Source organism: Anolis carolinensis, chromosome 3, assembly GCF_035594765.1.
Source record: "Anolis carolinensis isolate JA03-04 chromosome 3, rAnoCar3.1.pri, whole genome shotgun sequence".
NCBI classification, from domain to species: Eukaryota; Metazoa; Chordata; class Lepidosauria; order Squamata; family Dactyloidae; genus Anolis; species Anolis carolinensis.
The window spans coordinates 24,831,534-24,854,423 of record NC_085843.1 but is presented as its reverse complement, the minus strand read 5'-3'; the positions used below and the strand labels follow the sequence as shown (position 1 = coordinate 24,854,423).

The following is a 22,890-nucleotide window of genomic DNA, read 5'->3' as shown; positions in this document are numbered from 1 at the left end:
ACCACCAGGGGGCCTTGGTCAATGTAGATATGCCCTAAATTCCCTGTCTGTAACCATTTCCAATGTAAACTGGACATTCTGTGGTGCAGTACATTTAGTATTTCAGATGAAAAACATACTTTGAGTCTTCTATATGGCTATAGCTAGTAGTGGAGGTCCTACAAAAAGTGTATATCTGCTTTCCCAATCTAGTATCCTTAGAATGTATAGGTTCTCTCTAAGAATTGTCAAAATGATGGTGTGCACCATTTGTTTTTATTTTTTGACTTTTGATCTCTTAATGATTTAAAGGTTCAGAATATAGGTGCATACTAATTTTCTAATAAATAATGAAGGGGAATTTAACATTTTAAAAATTGCTGCCACTGGTTGTTTTGCTTTTGTAAGAATTCTACATAGAGTTGGTTTACTTGCATGTTCAGGATGGAACCTTGAGCTACCAAGCCAGAATCCACCTGACACTGGTGTTCAAAAAATCCTGAATTCAAACTTCTATCAAAGCCCATCCAAGATTTTTTTTAAACCATCCCCTTCACTAATAATGTCATTTGTTGGCAAAAGCATGGTATACCTTTCACAAATCTGAGAAGGCTTAGTTGCGGCTGAATGACAAAATCTGAGATTAAGGAGTAGTTTTAGAGTTATTTGAGGGTACAGCTAAACAAAATGATCAGGTGGAATTGCCATGGGTGGTCCTGAAAAAGACCTTTGAATACTGCTTTGTGGGTTACTCAGATTTGTTTTTGAAGATGGATAAAATTTCCCATCAAACTCTGAAGTCATTTACAATTAAAATCCTGGACTAAAATTATTCTTAACTAAAGGTACTGAAAACATGATGGGATGAAATCTTCCCTCCTAATTTGCAATTTTTACTGCATTAGTTTAATATACATTCACCAATTTATCAATGTATGCAAAATGCTTTTACTCTTTATCTTAGTGTGGTTTATGTTTTTCCTCCTATTGAGTTGACACAGATATTCATGATAACTGACCATGTGTTTATCTTGTGTTCTGTTGTGTTTTTTAACTCCAGGGCAATGTTTGAAGTTAACATGAAAGAAAGAGATGATGGAAGTGTTACTATTAGTAATTTATCACCCAAAGCAGTAAAGGCTTTCCTAGATTATGCCTACACTGGAAGAACTGAGATAACAAATGATAATGTAGAAATGTTATTTCAGCTATCATCCTTTCTTCAAGTTTCACTTTTGTCGAAAGCTTGCAGTGACTTTCTAATTAAGAACATAGATCTTGTGAATTGTTTGCAATTGCTATCCATTTCTGAAAGTTATGGATCCACTCAGTTGTTCAACCGCACACTCGAATACGCACGCCAGCATTTTTCCTTGTTGCTCCAGTCAGCTGATTTCTTGGAAATGCATTTTGAGATATTGCAGAAGTGTCTAGAAGCCGATGAGCTGAATGTCCCTGATGAGGAGTCTGTGTTAAAGGCTGTCTTTTGGTGGACAAAGCATAACTTGGAAACAAGACAGAAACGCCTTCCCCAGTTGATGAAAAAAGTAAGGTTACACCAGTTATCTGAGAAGGCACTGCAGGATGTCTTGCACTCTGAAAAACAGTTACTCAAAAGCACTGGCTGCTCAATAATAATCAAGGAGGCTATTAAAAATGTGCAGGATTTCAGTGGACTGTTTGTAGATGCTCGTCCTTCTACAACAGAGAAGTATATATTGGTTCACAAAAATGAAGAAAATGGAGTACACAGGCATACATTCTGCTATAATATTAAAACTGATCAGTGGAAAGAATTAGCACACACAAACATAACTGATCTGCCAGGATCCAGTTTATGTAGTTATGGTGAAAAATTATTTATAACTGGTGGATGTAAAGGAAACTGTTTTCGGACTATTAGACTACATATTGGTGAGACATTTCATGATGCTACCAACCAAACGTGGTGTTACTGCCCAGCAAATGATAGCTTGTCATTAGTTTCACCCATGAAGAAGCCAAGGACAATGCACACATCTGTTGTGACTCTGAATCAATTGTTTGTAATAGGAGGAAAGACAAGGGCATCTCAGGAAATCAAAAGTCTATTGGATATAGAAGCATATAGCCCTCTCTCTAGAGAATGGAAATCTGTGAGTTCTTTACCAAGGGGAATCTACTATCCAGAAGCTAGTGCCTGTCAGGATATAATTTATGTGCTTGGTTCTGAAGTAGAAATTACCGATGCCTTTAATCCATCTCTTGATTGTTTCTTTAAATACAATGCTGCTGCTGATCAATGGTCTGAGCTGGTAGCAGAATTTGGACAGTTCTTTCATGCAACATTAATCAAGGCTGTTCCAGTGAACTGCACATTATACATATGTGACCTTTCCACCTACAAGGTTTATAGTTTCTGCCCATTGACCTGTGTTTGGAAAGGGGAAGGTTCATTTGAATGTGCTGGTTTTAATGCAGGAGCAGTTGGGATAGAAGATAAAATTTATATTCTTGGTGGTGATTATGCTCCTGATGAAATCACAGACGAAGTACAAGTCTACCATAGCAGTAGGTCTGAATGGGAAGAGGTTTCACCCATGCCAAGAGCCCTGACTGAATTCCATTGCCAGGTGATTCAGTTTAATACATTCAGGGACCCATGGCTTGAAATAGCAATATGAAAGGGAAATTTCAATTGTAAGCAACAGCACAAGTTTTTTTTTAACTTTGAAGGCAATGCAAATTGAGACACAATCCACCAAACACAAATTCTCCTTTTTATATCCATCATATATTAAAATCTCTTTCTGAACTTAGTTAAGAAGAATTTACATTTTTTCAAAGGATTGATCATGACTAGGAGAGCAGCCCTCCGTATTTGATACTGAGTGTTACTGTAGTAATTTCTACAGAGAGCAAATCTTCCTGGATTCTATCTCACATTTTCAAATGTATTTGTTCCCACTTTTTTTTGGGGGGGGGGGGGTTGTGTCAGGAGCGACTTGAAAAACTGCAAGTCGCTTCTGGTGTGAGAGAATTGGCCGTCTGCAAGGACGTTGCCCAGGGGAAGCCCGGATGTTTTGATGTTTTTATCATCCTTGTGGGAGGCTTCTCTCATGTCCCCGCGTGGAGCTGGAGCAGATAGAGAGAGCTCATCTGCGCTCTCCCCGGGTGGGATTCGAACCTGGAAGCTTTCAGATCAGCAACCCAACCTTCAAGTCCCAAGGCTTTAATCCACTACGCCACCGGGGGCTCCCACGTTTTGGTTGATACATAAGCAGTAATGTATGATTTGGTGGACTTTTATATTAACATAATTTCAGAACAGAATATTGAATCACATCAGTATTCTAGTGTACACACTTTGGACAAAATATATTTATTTGATGTCCTGAGATGGAATTCAACAAGGATTACAATAAGCTTTAAAACATTCAAATAAGACATTACAAAAGTTTAAAAAATATTATTTTTCAAAATAAAATTATTTTGAAAAATGATTAAAAAATAAAACATTTAAATAGATTTTAAAAGATTTTCAATAAAAGGTAAAACATACAGCACACCACACGAACATCACTACTCCATAATTAAAATGCCTAAATAAAAATACCTTCAGCTGCTGGTAGAAAGAGAGCAAGGAGGCAACCAAACTTCCTTTGGAAAGGTGTTTCACAACCTGGAATCAGCCACTGAGAAGGGTGCATTTTACCAAATTTATCTGAAAAACTGATGGGATGGTTTTAAAAAACCAGCTGCCACTGGCTTGTAAAAGGAGATTGAGTCTTTCACATAGTCTGGACCCAAACGTGGGTGAGGTTTGAAGGTCAAAACCAGCACTGAATTTGGCCTGGAAAAGGATTGGAAGCCAGGATGTTTCAACAGGAGAATAATATAATGGTAACCAGCACCAATCAAAAGCCTGGCTGCAGTATTTTCGACCTGAAGTTTCTCAACAGTCTCCAAAGGCAGCCCCATATACAGTAGATTACAGTAGTCCAAGCAAGATGTAATCAAGGGTTGTGTTGAATCTGAATTCTCAAGAAGTGAGGGTAGCTGGTACGCTAGTTATAACTACAAATGCACCCCTGGTCATCCAAGCTCAGATTTCAGTTTTTGCCTGAGATTTCACGGGAAGTGTAACTCCATCAAGCACTATTCAATAGTCTTTTGCATTTGTATGGAATCTGTTTCTATTTGTACTATTCATATGGTTCCGTTTCCGTTTCTGTCTGCCGCTTATGGAAATGGGCACCTATACAAATGGGCTTTTCCGTCCAAGGTCTAAAAAAAAATTGTTCAGGCCTTGGGTGGCAAAGCATGAGCGCCTGCCAGCAAGGGCCTACAGCCGAGCGGGCCTGGACTATGCAGATCAGGACTATGAGCACTGAGCGCTCGATGGCTTATAGGCCCGGCTCACATAACCTACATTCAAGCGCTCGACTATATGCCCAGCAGGCAGGGCCTACGAGCGTTGATGGCTCATAGGCCCGGCTCACAAGTCCTACAGTCGAGCGCCGAGCGCTTGATGCTCGACTGTAGACTCTGCAGGCAGGACCTACAAACACTGAGTGCTCGATGTCTCGTAGGACCTACCTTACAGGGCCTACAGTTGAGTGCCATCAAGTGAGCTGGCCTACGAGAGTTAAGCGCTCAGCGCTTTGGCTGTAGGCCCTGCCAAGCACCGAAAATCAGCCGACCAAATAGCTACCGTTCCTCTTTTCCTTTCATTTCACTGCTTCTTTCGATCTTAGTGGGATTGTACCATTCCATGCCATCTGAATGGATGGAATGGTACAAAACCATGAAAGAAACAGATGAAACAGGATTCAGGCCCTATTCTACTATTCAAATCCATCTTGTTTCAGTAGTGTTTTTTACAGAGGATAGCAACAACTTAATCCGTATTCTGAATTGCTGGTTTCTGAACAGAATCTTAATTTGGTATTGATTGCCTCATTAGGTACTGAACAAAATTTCAACATAGAAGATTTTGGATATTTTGAATTTTAAAAATAAAAACATTTCAAACATAATTGGTTGAACCAATTTGTTAGTTGAATGTTCAGGCTACTGGGGAAGCCAGTTGTAGATAGTAATAATGTCTTAAATTGGATTCTAGCCAGAATTTAAATTTAATTGCTCTTGTTGTTATGTGCCTTAAAGCCATTTCTATCTTATGGTGACCATAAGAGTGAGTTTCTTGGTGAGATTTATTTAGAGTTTTGCCTTCCTCTTAGGCTGAGATAATATGACTTGCCTAAGGTCACCCAGTGGGTTATTATGGCTGAGCAGTTTTCAGTTGTGTTCTCCAGAGTCATAGTCCAGTGCTCAAACTCCTAAACAATGCTGTAGCAACAGACAAAGGTGACAACTAAGAAAGGGTCTTGGCGCTTATTCAAGTGGTAGTGAGCAAGCTTTTATTTGCTATATAATAAGTTATAGAAAGCTATACAGAAATATTTTACCAGGGCTTTCAGTAGGATATATCAAGCCACTTTCATGTAAAAGCATGAAGGACATTTCTTAGGTCATTGATAATTATATTTATACTTAATGTTTATGCTGTTTTCATGTTGCTCTCAGGTAGCACAGATGGATTAGGTTATATATAGTATGATGTTGATTTTCCTAGTACTAACAAAAAGGATAGCTGATCCCTGCTGAAAGCAGCTTACAATCTACAATTGCTGTAGACATGCTACAAATAAATTTGTGATATGCAAGCGCCTACTTTTAGAAGCTATAAATCTATGCATATGTAACAAAGAAAATACCTTGCTGAAATCCAGGAACTTGCTTCTGATTAGCATTCTAAGAATAAATTGCCAGAGTAGTACCATCAAAATTAATTCATCTGGTCCCATGAAACTCACCACCCTGAGTCCTTTTGGGGAAATAGGGTGGTATATAAATAAGGTTTTATTTATATTAAATAAAAACAACAAAGTTTAAATAAGTAGCAATGGTTGTAAAATATGTTGTTTCAACATGCACTTGATTATTATACATCACAACTACCATTAAAGCACTATACTGATGCTTGAGAAATCTTAATCTGAAATTTATATGGACTAGAGAATTCATGTGGCAATAGTTTATCTGGTAGAACTTCTCAAATGTATTTATGAAATTGTTTATACAAAATTACTTATTAGTTTGTCAGTCTTGTACAGGAAATCTGGTATTTGCACCAACACATAAAATAGAAAGGAGTACAGTTAATTTTGTATGGCTGCATCCCTCTGTGTACATACATCTGAGTAAACTTGCAGTAAGATCTATTTTTTGCTATAAACATCTAAGCACAAAATACCAGCAAGAGGCCAAAGATGAGCAATAAGTTGTTTATTTAAGAGTAAATACTATCTAGCAGTTTCACCAGTTTATGGTTAGGAGTTGAATAGACTTTGCAGGTATGTCCCGAGGACATTGGTGTGTGTTTGGGAATTGTTTTTGCTTTCCTCTGAACCTCAGAGCTTTCATGATAAATCAGAAATTACTTTTTCAAACTGTCAAACTGCTTTTTGAAACTAAGGAGTCTTTCAGAAGCATTCTGACAGATGCCATGATGAAATAGTAGCAGAAGTGTTAAGTATTTAAGAAAGATAAGCACAAGGACATGCTGGCCATGAGAATCCAATTTTGCCATTCGTTTGATCTCAGTCTGCATTGCAATGGTTTGAGTAAATAAATTGCATGTCAGTATATATGATCCTATTTGCACTAAACAATGTAATTCCATCAAAATAGTTCTAATCAGGAATTGCATTTTCAGTAAATACATATAATACACGGCATGACCTAATGAGCATTAATGAAATGTATGCAATTTCTGATGATCACTTGTTAATCTCTTGAACTGTTTCCTAACCTAAATATTACTATAATGAAGATTATTTTCCACCACAAATACCAATGTTAATGTAACTAGTAATTTTTTAGACTGCTATAACATATACGCAGTAGATAATGGGAACACTTGAACAAGTTCTCCCAGTTGCAACAAATGTCACTTTATTTGTAAATGTAACTAGTATTATCCTGAAGAAAAAACATTTTTCATGGAATGCAATTTTATCATATAATGATATACCATAAAAACTAATGTACAAAACAGTGTGTACTGTGACAAAGGACACATCTAAACTAGAAAGAACCCATTTTAATTTTCACGGCTTTCCTGAAAATACATCGCAACTCTTGTCTTTTATGTTTTGTTGTTGGGTAAAGATTCCCTTTACAACAGTACAGTTCATTCCCAGGATTCCCTGCTTGTGAATTTTAGTGGCTCCAGAAGTTATGTGCATTTGTAGTGGACACAGAGATGAAGAAATTCGCTAGGGAAAAAGTCAGCCATTTTTATAAGCTTCCAATGTTTTCCCAGTACTTTTAAAACAGGTAATTTTGGGACAGAAAAGTATAGGGTTCCAAATATTTGTTTCTTGTTAGAAGTAACTGTCTGTAGATATGTCAGAACAAAACCTTATAGCAAGTCTGAAAAATGACTTTGTTTTGCACTAGAAACCTAAGGTATAACCACCAAAGAGAGATTTGTGGAAATGATTCTTTGGATTGGGATCTCTGAACCCAGGATTTGATTTGAGTATCAGAACTAGACCAAGTTTACAGTCCTTGTAACACCAAACTCCTCAGTTCAATAGCACAATAAGGAAGGACCAAAGTTGGGGGATTTCAAAAAGTTGGGTGCAGGAATGGACAAACCTATATTTCCTTTCTCCTCCATCTAGATTTTTAAAATCTTTTTACTCAATATATGAAAATATTTGTGGATGTAGTACTAAACCAAATGAAATTCTCACTCAAACCAAAGTAAGGATACAGTTGTTCCCAATATGGAGCATATCGTGTTGTGTTTATTTGCCATATAGTTATTAGCAAGGGGTCTACCAAGAAAGAGATGATGACCATGATTCCCTAGCACAAATATGAGTGAATTCATAAATATTAAACGCCAGCTTTTTAGGATGTATATGCACAAAGTCCTTTCCTGGGCAGTTTTCTTCCACAATTCTTTTCCTCAAATTTATGTAGAACCCTGCAAAATTTGAAGCTCTGACCAATATATGAATCAAAAGAAATTCTCACATCCATAATGGAGAATCCGAAATGTTCGATCTATTGCAAATTAAAACAGATCTGTCAATCTACCTTTTCCCCCATTCCTGCATTCTTGTCTGCAAAAATAAATGCAAGTCAAACATTTATTTGTTTGCTTTTCTCCCAATATGGGAACCAAAGAAACTTACAATGCCAGTAATAAAATTTGGATATTTCTTTAATGTGTTAGTACCTTGTGAGACCTTGTTAGTCTCCTTGTGCTAAAACAATGAGAAGGGAATAGTGTTTTCTTTCTAGAAACAACAGAATAATATATTGTGGCACCTGAAAGACAAACATGATTTGTCTATGAGATACTTTTCAACATTAGTCTTGCATCTGATGGAAGTGGCTGAAATCCACAAAAACTTGTACCAATAAAGGTGTCTCAAGATTGTGTTGTCATGATGTTGAAGAACATTAGCAATGGTAATAGGAGCACTAGAATGTTTTTTAATTTGCATAATAAAATCAATGAACACCTGAATGCATGTTTTATACTTCTGGTGTATCTCACAGTATAAAAACCACCTCTGTGCATCTTAATGTCACATTTTTCTATGCAGTGCAGAACAAAGGCTGCAAATCTCAGGCACCTTCCACACAGCTGTATAAAATCCACATTGAACTGGATTATATGGCAGTGTGGACTCAGATAATTCAGTTCAAAGCAGATATTGTGGATTATCTGCCTTGGTATTATGGGTTATATAGCTGTATGGAACGGTCCTAAGACAACTTTCTCACCAATAGAAATAATTGAACCCTACCTCTGATGAATATTTAGAAGCAAAATCAGAGGTTTTGGGGGACTGGGGTTTTAAAAAAACTTGGTGTAAAGATTCCTGGTCACTGCATGAGGGAACAAAACAACCCAAATGTGAGACAAATTATGGATATATGCTCTCCCAGGGCAATCCTTGTTAGAAAGATGTGTCAACTTCTTGGGGCTTTATGGTATTTGGAATTTCTTCAACAACTTTGATGCATAAAACACTCTCTCTCTCTCTTTCTCTCTCTCTATATATATATCAAATAGTGCAGTTGACTGGTTTGAATCTAGTCAACTTGCTCACAGTGAGTTTCATAGCTGAGCTTAGGCAAAGGTGGGCAACTGGAAGGTTGGTGACTGCAATTGTCCACAGGAGACCTTGGTGGTCTATATTTGCTCCCCAAGGAAATACTTGTTTTCTCTCAAATATCTTTGGGTTTCAATAAAGGCCTAAATTGGCCCAATGGATCAATGGCATACATCCTGTGACTCCTAGTATACATTTGGGGGCAAATATTTTTATTTACAAAAAATCTTAGTTTTTTATGCCGGGGAAAGGGGGCTCCAAAAATGGTGGAAATATCCTCCATGCTCCTAGAGTACATATGGTGAAAGAAAGAAAAATGTGGGAAATGCCAAAAAGAATTGATCCAAGAGACTTTGGAGCACAAAAGGGCCATTGGGAAACTTGCACTCTGTGGTGCATTTTGCCCACCCACCAGTAATACTATATTTTAACATAATTGTATCTTCCTATTAAGGTGACAATCCTAGGAGTGAAGTATTAGAGCCAGTGTGATAACTGATAATTTTGCTCAAGGTTGAACTGTACCCTGGCTTTTGCCATTACTGCAGAAATATAGCAAGCAAATTCAAACAGTTCTGCATTACAATGAGGTTATGTTGTCCAAAGTTAAAACAGACATGTACTATGCACATTAATGTTGCAGCAGGTTTCAAACCTTGGAAGGGAGCAACCTTTTGGGATATCCTAAGCTGAATAGTACTAGGGTTAAGCTCCACAAACACTTCTTAAATCATTAGAATCCAGCCTATCCCTATAGGGAGTGAGCTTTCTCACAATATATCCCACAGTAAAGTTGATCTGTTTCTGGTCACAAACAGAAAATGTGATGACAGTGACAGAAATAACAGGGAAATAATAGGTTTCTTCATACCACAAAAGTTCCACAGGTTTCGGCAAACCTTTTATCCAAAACTAACAACATTCACATGAGAAATGAAATAACCAGCACAGATAAGCCTTGGATATATACAGTTCGAAAGTTCTTCCAAAATGCATCCAGATATGACTTTTACTGGGTTCCATTCTTCTTTCATTTTGGTGGCCACATCTGTTTGGCCCCACTTGACTGCCATAGCTCAGTATGGAATCCTTGGAATTGTAGTTTGGTGAGAAACCAGCACTCTGGCAGATAATGCTAAAGATCTTATAAAACTATAACTCCCAGAATTCCATAACATTGAGCCATAGCAACTATTATTTCTATAGTGTAGATGTACTCCTAGTCACTATATACCCTCCAGCCAACACAAAGCATGTAATAAAGGTTCACCTGTCTGCTTTCTCCTTTTATTTAAACTGTATTTTAAATAACTTTTAAAAATTAATCACTAATTGATCGGAGAGAATAAAGGGATCCATATACATGTATATAATACTAATATTTGCAATGCTAATAATACATTATGTCATTCCACAAGGAGGCAAAACATCACCTGCTGTCCTGTCCCTTTAAGATTTTAAAGGGGCGGAGCTTAGCCTTGGCTCCTGCCAGCCTGAAATGGCAGTTATTTTTTGTCAGTTAAATTTTGTCAGTTGGTGAAGCGCTGGAAGTGTAGGAAGTGAAAAAGAGTACAGAAATTCACGTCACATCGGAACTGTACCCAGATTAGATTAAAAGCCATACACTACAGCAATAGAGAAAGTCATGACAACATTGTATTAAATTCACCTCAAAGCTACAAAGAATCCAGTCATGACAAGACTTTATACTCTGTGGCAATATCTATCCAGAACTGCTTAGATTTCTTTCATCACATGGGACTTTATAGTGGCAACAAGAGGAAAAGAGATACATTTTGTCTATTAATAAAATATTTTGTTTTACCAAATACAGTCTCCGATCTGTCCTTCGTGCTATGGTTCCTTCCAGTTCATTTAGTTAAGCATGGAGGCAGAACACATTATATACATATAGTAATATAATGTAATACAATATAACAGTAATAATAAAACAATATATAATAAAACAATATATAATATTGTAATATTAAATATACTAACATATTAAATATACAACTACTGATAATATATAATATACAATGATATAGTGTCTTGTTGTGTATTTGTATATTTTAAGTTGTAATGTTTTTGATTGTGAGTTGCTTTAAGTCTCCGTATGGAGAAATAAAGTGGGGTATAAAAATAAATAAATGTACAAATATAATAAATAACAACCGTCAGCAGGAGTTTTTTTGGTTGTTTTGCATACATCTGATGTTGTTACCTAAACAAATGTCATATGTATATGTGTGTGTGTATGTATATATAAACAAATATAATTATATAAATACTTATAATAAATTAGTGTTATTGTTTGTATATATACACACATTATATATACACACACATATAATGTATTATATAAAATTATATATATTTGTGTACACATGTATATGTATACATATTGTATATGTATACAAACAAATATATATATGTATACAAACAAATATATGTGTGTATATATACGAACATTATATATCTATAATATATATTCTCTTGGGGAGAAGAGCAGTATATAAATTAAATAAATAAATTTGTACCTGTATTTGTATATATCCAAATATGTATAAGTGTGTGTATATATAGATGTATGTGTGTTTTATATATATATTGTATATATATATATATATATAGTATGCGTTTGTGTGTGTGTGTGTATATCACACACACACACACACACACACAAATATATATATATGAGAGAAGAAGACGCCACCATGACATAGCAAGGCAAAAAGGCGGGAGCTTCTCAGCTACGCCCACCCCTCCTTCCCTCCAGCGCCGCCATCTCTCCTGACTCCTTCTCCTCAGAAAGCGCCGACCAATTCCTCGGCCTCGCCTTGCCCTTCTAGCCAATGAGAACACCCTGGCACGGTGACGAGCAGCCAGTCCGACCAATAGCCAGCAGCTCTAGGGAAAGAGGGCGGGAGGGAAGGTCTAAGGAGAGAGCGCTGGGCAAAGTTGCGCGAGTTGGGGAAAGGGGCGGGGCGCGCGGGAGTCGGTTGGAAGGAACGTTTGGCGGAGGGGGGGCGGGGGCGAGGGCGGCGTGAGCGGCTCTGCCCAATCGGAGCGCCGCGTGAATGGGTGAGTGACAAGCGGGCTGGGCGCCGGCAGGGGGAGAGGGTCAAAAGGCCGGCGTTGCGCGCAGGTGAGTTGCTTTTGCGCGGCGGAGGGAAGGGACGGAAAGGAAGGAAGGGGAGGAGCCGCGTCCGCCTGCGGGTTAGTGCGGGTTTGCGAGGGGAAGCCGGGCTTCCGTTTCTCTTTTTGGCTCCGTTTCTCCTCATGGGCTTCCCTTCCCCTTCGGCCCGTGACGTGAGCTGCCGCCGCCGCCGCCGCCTCTCTCCTCCAATATGGATGTTCAGCGCTGAGGAGACGAGCCTTTCCCGCCCACAGGCGTTCAGTTTCAAGGAGCGGGATGGAGCCTCCTCCTCTTCGCCCACCTCTGCGCTCCCAGAACGAAGTGGGGGCGTCTTGGGGTGACACCATTTTACTTGATAGTTCATATATGCATATGTGTGTGTGTGTGTGTTTGGATGGATGTATGTAGGTTGAGCAGCCCTTGCCCAAAATGCTATGAAACAGGATTTATTTATGTTTGACTAAATTTAGTCAGATCTCCCTCTCCCCTCCTAAAGCTATGTACTGGTTGAACATCCCTTCTCCAGAATGTTTCGGATTTTGGATTTCCTTGGCTTTTGGCATTCCCATATTTCCATATCTTACAGATGGGACTTGTGTCAATTACTGTATTTCTTCGCTTTAAGGACACGCTACACACACAACAATGGAAATATCTCTATAACAGGGCGTATCTTAAAACTGGAGGTGTAATCTTAGGTATTTTTGTTGTTGGTGCTACTAAAATTGGTGTGCATCTAAACCAGGCATAGGCAAACTTTGGCCCTCTGCGTATTTTGGACTTCAACTCCCACAGTTCCTAACAGCCTCAGGCCCTTTCCTTTGATTGTAAAGGCCCTTCCACACAACCATATAACCCAGAATATCAAGGCAGAAAATCCCACAATATCTGCTTTGAACTGGGTTATCTGAGTCCACACTGCCATGTATTTCAGTTCAGAGAAGACAATTTGGGTTTTTAATCAGCTCTGTGGAAGGGGCCCAAGACACACTACATACACAACAATATAAATATCTATAATGGGGCCTATTTTAGAACTGGAATTTTGTCTTACAGCCTCATCACACTACAGCATGGATTCATTTTAAATCCAGTTTCTGCCTCCTGCAGAATTCTGGGGTTTGTAGTTTGGTGAGGCCCAGGACCTGTCTGTCTGGGCTGTTTAAAGGCCCCTACCTAAAGTGGATTTAAAGTGGATCCAAGCTCTAGTGTGATGAGGTCCTTAGATATTGTTGTTGGTGGTGGTACTAAAATTGGTGTGCATCTAAACCAGGCGTAGGCAAACTTCAGCCCTCGGCGTATTTTGGACCTCAACTCCCACAGTTCCTAGCAGCCATGCCTGATCTAAACAACTAATGATGTCTTGGAATGGAAGAAATTATAATATTATTGTATTGTCGAAAGTTTTCGTGACCGGAATCACTGGAGCATTGTGTGGTTTCTGGGCTGTATGGCCGTGTTCTGGCAGCAGTTTAATAATAATTTTTATTTATTTATTTACCATATTAATACCCCATCTGTGAAGATGTGCCTCTTCAACTTCAGGCAGAGGATAATCTTGTCATCCCAATCACTGCCACTAATAGATATATGGAGGTCCCTCTTCCCAGAGATTAATCTGTGGGATCCTCTACCCAGAGGTTTCTTCACACTCAGAGGGAAAACTTCTGTTTAACTCTCACCCAGTGTTTTAGAGTCAGTCTTCTTCTTGAATGAAACAGTAACAAAGTTTATTTTATTGTTGTCTGGCACAGAAGCGTGTTGGTTACATTGGAGCTTTGCTTTCTTATTTGAAATACAATGTTACAGTACTACTTTCTCTCGCACAGTCTTGCAAACACAACAAGGAACACTTTTTACTTTGTAGAGGCAGAACTCTGACTATTCTCAACTTATTATATTAGTTATTCCAGCAAATATCTTCTGTTAACACATTCCTTAACCTATCTTCACTGACCACAACTCACTATCATGTCCTAACAGATAGCTTTCCTCATCCTAACTGCTTTAGAATGTTCAGCTGCTTCCCCAACTGCCAACTCCACTTTTAAACTCTGGCACACGCTCATTTACATATGACCAATCCGGCCACTGCTATGTAAATTAGCTCCTGTCTTGATGTCAGATTCCAAGTGCTACAAAATGGCGGTTCACCCACCAACCCTGCAAGGTAAGCTATGCCTTAACTATTACAACAAGTTCTAAATCTCCCATATAATTACATATTTCGCTACACCATCTTTCTCAACTCCAAAGGGGACTCAAGGCAGCTTTACTTATAGGCAACTATTTAATGCCTTAAAACAATGTACAATTAAAATCATCATTGAAATTGAATTTAAAACACATTGAAACTTTTTAAAACATTTCCATCACTATTAAAACCAAGCTGTCTGCATTCGTAATCTGGGCCATTCCAGTAGTCATTGCACATACAGTAGAGTCTTGCTAATCCAACCTTCGCTTATCCAATGTTCTGGATTATCCAACTCAGTCTGCCTCCCACCCGGATCCACAACTGTTTCTCTAAGCAGCAAAGACTGAACTTTTTACGGATTTAACATCTGACAATGTTGTTACTGCATTTTCATTTTATGCAATTCTATCTTTATTTGTAGTCAACTTGTTAGTAGCCAATATTTTTATAGTCAGTGATTTCACTACATTGCGATGTTTTGGTGCTAAATTCATAACATTGCTATGTATTGAACTGCTTTTTCTGTTGATTTGTTGTAAAACATGTTTTGGTGCTTAATTTGTAAAATCATAATGTAATTTGACATTCAATAGGCTTTTCCTTAATCCTTCCTTATTATCCAACATTTTTGCTTATCCAACATTCTGCCGGCCTGTTTATGTTGGATAAGTGAGACTCTACTGTAATTCCATATCCATCTATTGTACTACACTTACTCTTTGAAGGCTTGATCCTAAGGCCACGTTTTCACTCTCTTTCTGAAGGTCAGGAGAGAGTGGGTGATCTGATATCACTGGGGAGAGAATTCCACAGCCGAGGGGCCACTACTGAGAAGGCCCTGTCTCTTGTTACCACCAATCGTGCCTGCGAAGGAGGTGGGACCGAGAGCAGGGCCTTCCTAGACTATCTTAATCTCTGAGATAGGGAGATACGTTCAGATAGGTAAGCTGGGCCAGAAACATTTAGGCTTTATAGGCTAAAGCCAGCACTTATCACCTGCTCTGCCACAAAAGTGGCAAGCATTCAATGACATTACTAAAGACAAACAAACCAAATCAAACCAATAATACAACAACATCAATATAACTTATAACTAACATGTCTGGAAGCATTCCTTATATTTTTTATATAAACTGGTTACTGTCAGGGACTTAGATTCCTTTGCCTCCCTTTTTTTTATTCTTCAGTTCTTTTATCATGTACATATTTAAAGAATAAACCTGAAAAGTTGAAAGTACATCAGAGAAAAGTCCTGGGCCCACTGTTTTCATACAAAGATAAATGATTTTGTTTAAAGGTTTTTTGTTGTTGTTGTTCTTTTTGCAGATAGCCATTTATGATTTCTTGAACATTAAGTCCATCTGAGTGAGTCCATTTTAATATTTTTTTTACTCACCTCTCCTTGTAGATCAAAATGTGGAACAACAACAAATAACACATAACACCAGTTAAAAGATAATATAAAACCTATACATATTAAATTGCACCTAGAAATACCTAGAAAATTATAATTTAAAGATAATCTGTATAGGCCTGCTGGAAGAGACTGGTATTTACTGCTGAATTCAGTTGGTAAAGCCTTCAGAACAGTTGGCTTGGGCAGTCTGGAATCCAATCCAGAAATGATTTGTGAAGGACACTTCCTGATCCAATGGCTAAATACGGGATTATCAGAATTCATTGCCATATTCAGCTCATTCCTGATTCTTGAGGACACTAGTTAAGTTTTTTGCACAGTGATCAAGCAGAGGTTTGAAGTGGGTTTAAAATGAACTGTGAAGATTATTATTGAATCATGAAGAAAAAAATAGTTGGAAGTAAAAGTAGGAGATAACCATCTACTTTATTGATAACAGCATAGTGCAATACTGATTAGGATGCTCTGCAAAAGGTCCCTACCTCACATGCAGATACATTGCCCCCAGGCAAAAGCATACTGGACAGATATGTTAACATTCATTTCATAAATGTTCAAAGTAGAAATAACTAATAATAACTTTATTCTTATACTCCGCCAGAGACTAGGCATTGTCAAAAGCAAGCTGAAACAACCAAGTTTTCAGGTTCCTACAAAAGATGGACAATGTTGGGGCTTGTCGAATTTCCCATGGGGGGGGGGGGGGGTTCCAAAGCTGGAGGGCAACCACCGAGAAGGCTCTCTCAATCTTCCCCACCAACTGCGCTTGTGACAGTGGCAGGAGCGAGAGGAGGGCCTCCCCGGCAGATCTTACAGCCCACGCCGGTTCATAAACAGGACCTGAACCGTTTAAGGCTTTATAGGTCATAACCTACACTTTTAATTGGGACCAGAAACTTATTGGCAGCCAGTATAGCTGCTTTAATAGGGGCGTTGTGTGCTCCCTATGGTTAGCTCCAGTTAGAGGTCTGGCTGCTGATCTTTGTACCAGATGCAATTTCTGGGCCATCTTCAATGGCAGCCCCATGTAGACTGCATTACAGTAATCCAATCTGGATGTAAATAAGGTGTAGACCACAGTGGCCAAATCATGCTTCTCGAGGTATGGTTGCAGCTGGCACACAAATACTCTACTAAGGTGAATTTTTACTGCTCTGAATGTATCATGATCAAAATTAAAATCTCACAAATCACTCATCCACATCCTTCTTGCAGAACCGAAGTCTGAACTTGTCCAAAGTGGGAAATAATTTAAAAACATGAATATCCATATAATTTAGAAGAGTTTTGAGGATAGCACTCAACATCTTCATGTTGATACTTAAGCAGCACTTAGTATCTAAATTTAAAACTATTTGAAATAAAATATACATATATGAATGACTTCAAAGAACTATGGTATTCTTTTTACTACTTTTGCACATAACAAAATCTCCAAATAAACGTAAAGAAATTTTGAAGATACCAGTTCAAGGAATTGCAAAAGTCATGACAAAATAGTGTTCCCCTGTATTTGTCAAGAGCTCTTTGAATTTGCAATGCAAGGTCTTATAACAGGTTAGTTATATAACAGTTAATCTATTATATTTTCCATTTTTGTTCCTTTTCTTTGTATTTTAATTAAGCTTTTCTGTAACTTTGTAATAGATGGTTTCATAATGGTTTGTATATAGTTGATCTCTCTCTCTCTCTCTCTCTCTCTCTATATATATATATATATATATAAAAAACTTTAAAAACCTATAAACTTTCCCGTTTCCTGATGTATGATTTCATTTTGATTGGAAAGGGGACAGGGGCGAGGGGCAAAATAAGAGGGAAAGAGAAGCCATTTTGCATCTGACAGGTGAGGAACTGTAAGAGCACCTTCTCCTATGGTTGGGAAGCCTCGCCCAGAATCCCATCCCAAATATCATGGGTCAGTGCTGCCATCTTTACAACCTCCAGTTTGAGAAAGATTGGAATACATAATGAATAATTTCATGATGACTATTCAGATAGGCAAGAGGTTGCTGTCTGGTTGTGTCCTCACAGGAGAAGGGGTCAATATAGCCATGTTCTTTTAACTTTCATTACTTGGGGATCATTCACCCAAAACTACAATATGTCCCAGCTTGCATGATAGTAGACTTTTCCCCATTGTTCAGTTTAAATGTTCTGCCACCCTTTTGTGTTGTGTGTCATCAGTGTAGTTTCATCTTGGTTCAAGAGATGCCTCTCCATTTTGTGACTTGCCTCACAATGTCTCACAGTGCCCAAAGTGTTCTGAAGTACTCTTCCCTGTGTCTTGTCTCATGCTTTGAGATTTTGAATTTTGCCTGACTAAGTTTACCATGTAGGCAAGAACAGGCAGTATCTCACAGAAGGTATTTTTGAAAATTATGATGAATCTTCCATGGAATTAAACATCAATGCCTATTTCAATACTGGGGCAAATACGGTATACAACAAATAATATGTATTATGTTATTTACTCTTGATTTGTTTAAAGAGAAAAGGCAGTTAAGTTGGAAAAGGAGCCCAGTGATACGCGGGAGCAAACCGAGTTCAGAATAATTGTAAAGAAATGGAGACAGTCATTTTTTTTCTTTTTGTCTCTTGCAGATAGAAATACATTGAAAGTTGGAAAAGATGAAACAACTAAAAAGGAAAAGGAAAAGCAATTTTAGTGTTCAGGAAACTCAAACACTACTTAAAGAAATCCGAAAAAGAAGAGAAGTCCTTTTTTCCAAACAACTAAATACAACCATTAATGAGATGAAGCGAAAGGCTTGGGAAGAAATAGCAGAGTGTGTGAATGCTGTGGGTGAAGGAGAGCAAAGAACAGGGACGGAAGTCAAGAGGCGATATCTCGATTGGAGAGCACTCATGAAACGGAAACGACTGAACACTAACATCAAGTTGGTGGGTGCTGGTTTTCACCTTCCTTCATCTGATTTGGATGACTCTCTCAATGAAGATATTGATGAGAAAATGGGATTTCCAGGTGAATCGGGATTTGAGTGGCAAAGCATAACAGACTTCAGAGAAGCAGGTGGATCACTGACTGAGGTCAAAGTGGAAGAAGAAGAGGAAGATCCACAGAGTTTTGAAGTGGGTATTTCCAGTACAGTAGGTGTAGTAGTTCTGTACGAAATTACTTCTTGCAGACCTTTTCCGCTAAACTGCAGTTTCAGTTCAAATTTTGAGTAACAACTAACCTGCATTTTGTTATATCTGATGAGAAAGCTAATTTAATTATTCTCTCTATTCATACATAATTTAGATAAAAAGTATTCATGAAGAAAATGACATGAGTTCTTTGTTCCATAGCTATAGATTTTTATTTCCCAACACCTAATAAAATCCTTAGCTTGAGAACTTTTGGTAGAAGTCATATAAAATACTGTTGGACTTCTGGTTTGGGTTGACCTTGTAGTTAGGACTGACATTTTAGTGTGCCTTTTAATTAGTTTTTTGTTAATTGGACTTTTTTTGATTTTATATTTTTGGGGATTTAAATTGTGTTATGAGTGTCAGTTAGATTTGTGTATATAGTTCTGCTTGATTAAGGAATTTGTTTTCTTAGTACATTTTCAGATTTAATGAATGTGTTGCTTTATTCTCCTTTCCTCGTATCACTTGAATTCAGTTTTTACCTAGTAATCTGTAATGCCTTTTTGATTAGGAAAGTAGTTTGATAGCACAAGAAGGTTTGTCTTCATATTACTGTTGTATTATAGGATAAAATATGGAATCATCAAACCTTAGAGTGGGAAGGGATCAAAAGGGCTATCTAGTTCACCACTTGTCATGCAAGAATACACAACTGAAGCACTCTTGAAATATTCTTATTCAACTTCTATCTAAAGCAGTGGTTCTCAGGCTGGGGTCCCGAGATGTTTTTGGCCTACAACTCCCAGAAATCCCAGCCAGTTTACCAGTTGTTAGGATTTCTGGGAGTTGAAGGCCAAAAACATCTGGGGACCCCAGGTTGAAAATCATTGGTCTTCCAAATATAGTCTGTCAACACCAAGGCAAACAATTCCATTGTCAAACAGCTCTCACAGGAAACAAAAAAATGTAATGGTTAGGTGGGATCTCTTTTTCTATAATTTAAATCTATTGGTTCATACCTGGAACAAGTATGATCCGTCTTGTATATGACATCCCTTCAGATATTCAGAGATGGCTGTCAGGTCATCCATCATTCTCCTCTAAGGTAAACATACCCATCTCCCTATGTTGTTTTTCATAAGGCTTGATTTTAGACCTTTGAACATCTTGGTTGCCCTTCTCTAGATATATTCCAGCTTTCTGATATCTTACTTGAACTATAATACCCAGAACTGAACAAAAGATTCCAGTTGAGGTCTAATCAAAACAGAAGAATCATACCTCCCTCTATCTATTTTTCTAAGACCCCTATATCTTTTTCATATGTACTACTTCCAAGTCTTCTATCAACCATCATATATTTGTCTTATTTCATTTTTCCTGCCCAGATGTAGTACCTTCCATTTATCCCTGTTGAAGTTCATGTTGTTAGTTTACCAAGGTCATTTTGAATTCTGTTCCGGCCCTCTTCTGGGGTATTCTCTAATCTAAAATAAAAGGTAAAGGTTTTCCCCTGACGTTAAATCCAGTCGTGACTAACTCTGAGGGTTGGTGCTCATCTCCATTTCTAAGTCGAAGAGCTGGCATTGTCTGTAGACAACTCCAAGGTCATGTGGCCGGCATGACTGCATGGACCGCCGTTACCTTCCCACCGGAGCAGTACCTATTGATCTACTCACATTTGCATGTTTTCAAACTGCTAGGTTGGCAGGAGCTGGGGCTAACAGCGGGCATTCATTCCGCTCCCGTGATTTGAACCTGTGACCTTTTGGTCCGCAAGTTCAGCAGCTCAGTGCTTTAACGCACTGTGCCACCAGGGGCCCTTTTCTCTAATCTACCCAACCCAAATTTGATAATTTTTCATTCTGTTTCATTTTCATGTTATTTATAAAAATCTTCCATAACACTGGGCCTAGGACAGTATCCCAAAGTACTCCACTAGTCATGTCTCACATGAAGATCATGTTGCACTGCCAAATGTTTCTCTTCAAGTCAGCTATAAATCCCACTAGTCAGCTATAAATCCCATTTAGAGAAAAGGTAAGATATAAATATATATATATATATATATATATATATATATATATATATATTTAAAATGTTCTGTTATTGTTTCTCCACTTTAAACAGCAGTTAAGCACAGGCTTAGGGAAAGTTGCAATGTGAAGGTTTCTTATGGATTTTACCTTAGTAGATATAGGAGCGACAAAAATTCTTGATTTTTGGTCTGCAGATTTTTGTTTTTTTTTTAATTTTGTTTGGGCCTTTCCATGTTTGTCATATCAACTGTCAGCAACAGATTATTCAAGTTCACCTCCTGTGTAAATATAAAACATACAAAATTAAAGTCTGTCAGTGTAGCTCCTACTATATTACTTAGGATTGGTGTATGTATTCCACCTAAGATGGAACAACACTAAAATTTTGATTGATTTCTTTAGTTTCCTATTGAGGAAGAAGAAGAGATTTTGTCCTCAGTGTTGCCAGATTCTAAGAAGGAAAGTGACCTCCCTGATTTCACCCATATAGAAGAATTTGGAAATCTAAGCTCTGCTCAGGCTAGGCTGGCCTATGAAGATTCCCATTTGTTGATCAGCCTGGAGAAGCAGAAGCTAGAGTTGGAGAAACAGCGACTGGATATCGAAGCAGAACGTCTACAAGTTGAGAAGGAACGCTTGCAGATTGAAAAAGAGCGGTTGCGGCACATTGACCTGGAGCACGAGAGGCTGCAGCTGGAAAAGGAGCGATTGCAAATTGAACGGGAGAAACTAAGGCTTGAGGCTTTGCATGCTGAAAAACCTACCCCAGAGATGGATCCCAGCCAGTCTGAAAAACCTGCCTTGCAGCCTTTGGATCTTGAAACAGAAAAACTCAAAATTGAAAAGGAGCGCTTGCAGCTTGAGAAGGAAAGGCTGCAGTTCTTGAAGTTTGAATCTGAGAAGTTGCAGATTGAAAAAGAGCGTTTGCAAGTGGAGAAAGAACGTCTTCGAATTCAGCGAGAAGCGCACTTGCAGTGAACTTGGAAAACCATGATTAACAATGCTGTGCTTTGTTACTTGTATTTTTTTATTTAGGTTTTTGGTTCCAGTAAAATTATTGAATAGTGTGGTCTTCAAAGCATTTCACCAACAGAAAATTCTGTTTTATGTTGCTTTGATACCGTGATTCTTACACCTTGACAGTACTTTTCCTTCTCTTTATTTTGTTTTGTTTTGTTCGGAGTTAACGTTCATGTGTTCAGGTTTTAAAAGAAGCTGAGAAATTGTGCTCAGTAAGTCACTGTGCCTGTGTAAATGGAGCTTATATGTGAAATTGCATTTCAGTGTCAGAGAAGAAGTGTTGCCTATCCTCTTGCATTCTCTGTTGTATACCTGTATGTCCACATTAAGGATCACAGCTTAGCTGTATTTTGTCATTTTGAGAGTGTTAATCTAAATCCATAGGAGCCTTCAACATAAATTTGTGTTTGATCTGAAGGCTTTAGAGTGAAGCTAGGCCTTACACATTACATAGTGTTAAACCCTGAAAATAATGCCTTTCAATGTGAGGTGTATTCTTGTCAAGAGGAAACTTGGAAGATCAGACTTTGAGACTCCCAATAGTTTTCCTACTCAGTATGTTTGCTTGTAGAAAATTGAAGCTTTATGTATGAAAACAGATTTCACAATTTGTTTCAAAGCCAGAACTTCTGGCTTTTGCAGAAAATGTTTGTGACCCACTTCAACATTCATATATTTCGGTAGGAATATATCTTATGGGAGTTCCATGGGTTATTTGTACATGTCAGTTTATTTATATCACTATGTAATTACTTTTATTTTGCAAATAAAGTGTTATTTTTTATTACTGAAATAAATACAGCTCTACAGTGGGAGGAAAA

At 38.0% G+C, this 22,890-nt stretch overlaps 2 protein-coding genes across 7 annotated transcripts in view; both read left to right on the top strand.

Annotated features, from left to right (window-relative positions):
- kbtbd3 (kelch repeat and BTB domain containing 3) overlaps positions 1-8,569 on the top strand; it is a 13,762-nt gene extending 5,193 nt beyond the window's left edge. For both annotated transcript variants that reach the window (XM_003219286.4, XM_008108036.3), the window contains exon 3: positions 1,040-8,569. In XM_003219286.4, coding sequence (XP_003219334.2) covers positions 1,040-2,642 — 1,603 coding nt within the window. In that variant the 3' untranslated portion in view covers positions 2,643-8,569. The remainder of the gene's footprint in view (positions 1-1,039) is intronic.
- msantd4 (Myb/SANT DNA binding domain containing 4 with coiled-coils) overlaps positions 1-22,890 on the top strand; it is a 23,936-nt gene extending 1,046 nt beyond the window's left edge. The window contains exons 1-3 of one of the 5 annotated variants that reach the window (XM_003219319.4): positions 12,106-12,245; positions 18,519-19,007; positions 21,452-22,890. In XM_003219319.4, the coding sequence (XP_003219367.1) occupies positions 18,546-19,007; positions 21,452-22,027 (1,038 nt within the window). In that variant the 5' untranslated portion in view covers positions 12,106-12,245; positions 18,519-18,545 and the 3' untranslated portion in view covers positions 22,028-22,890. The other 4 variants (XM_008108032.3, XM_008108034.3, XM_008108033.3 and 1 more) reach the window with 4 other exon arrangements.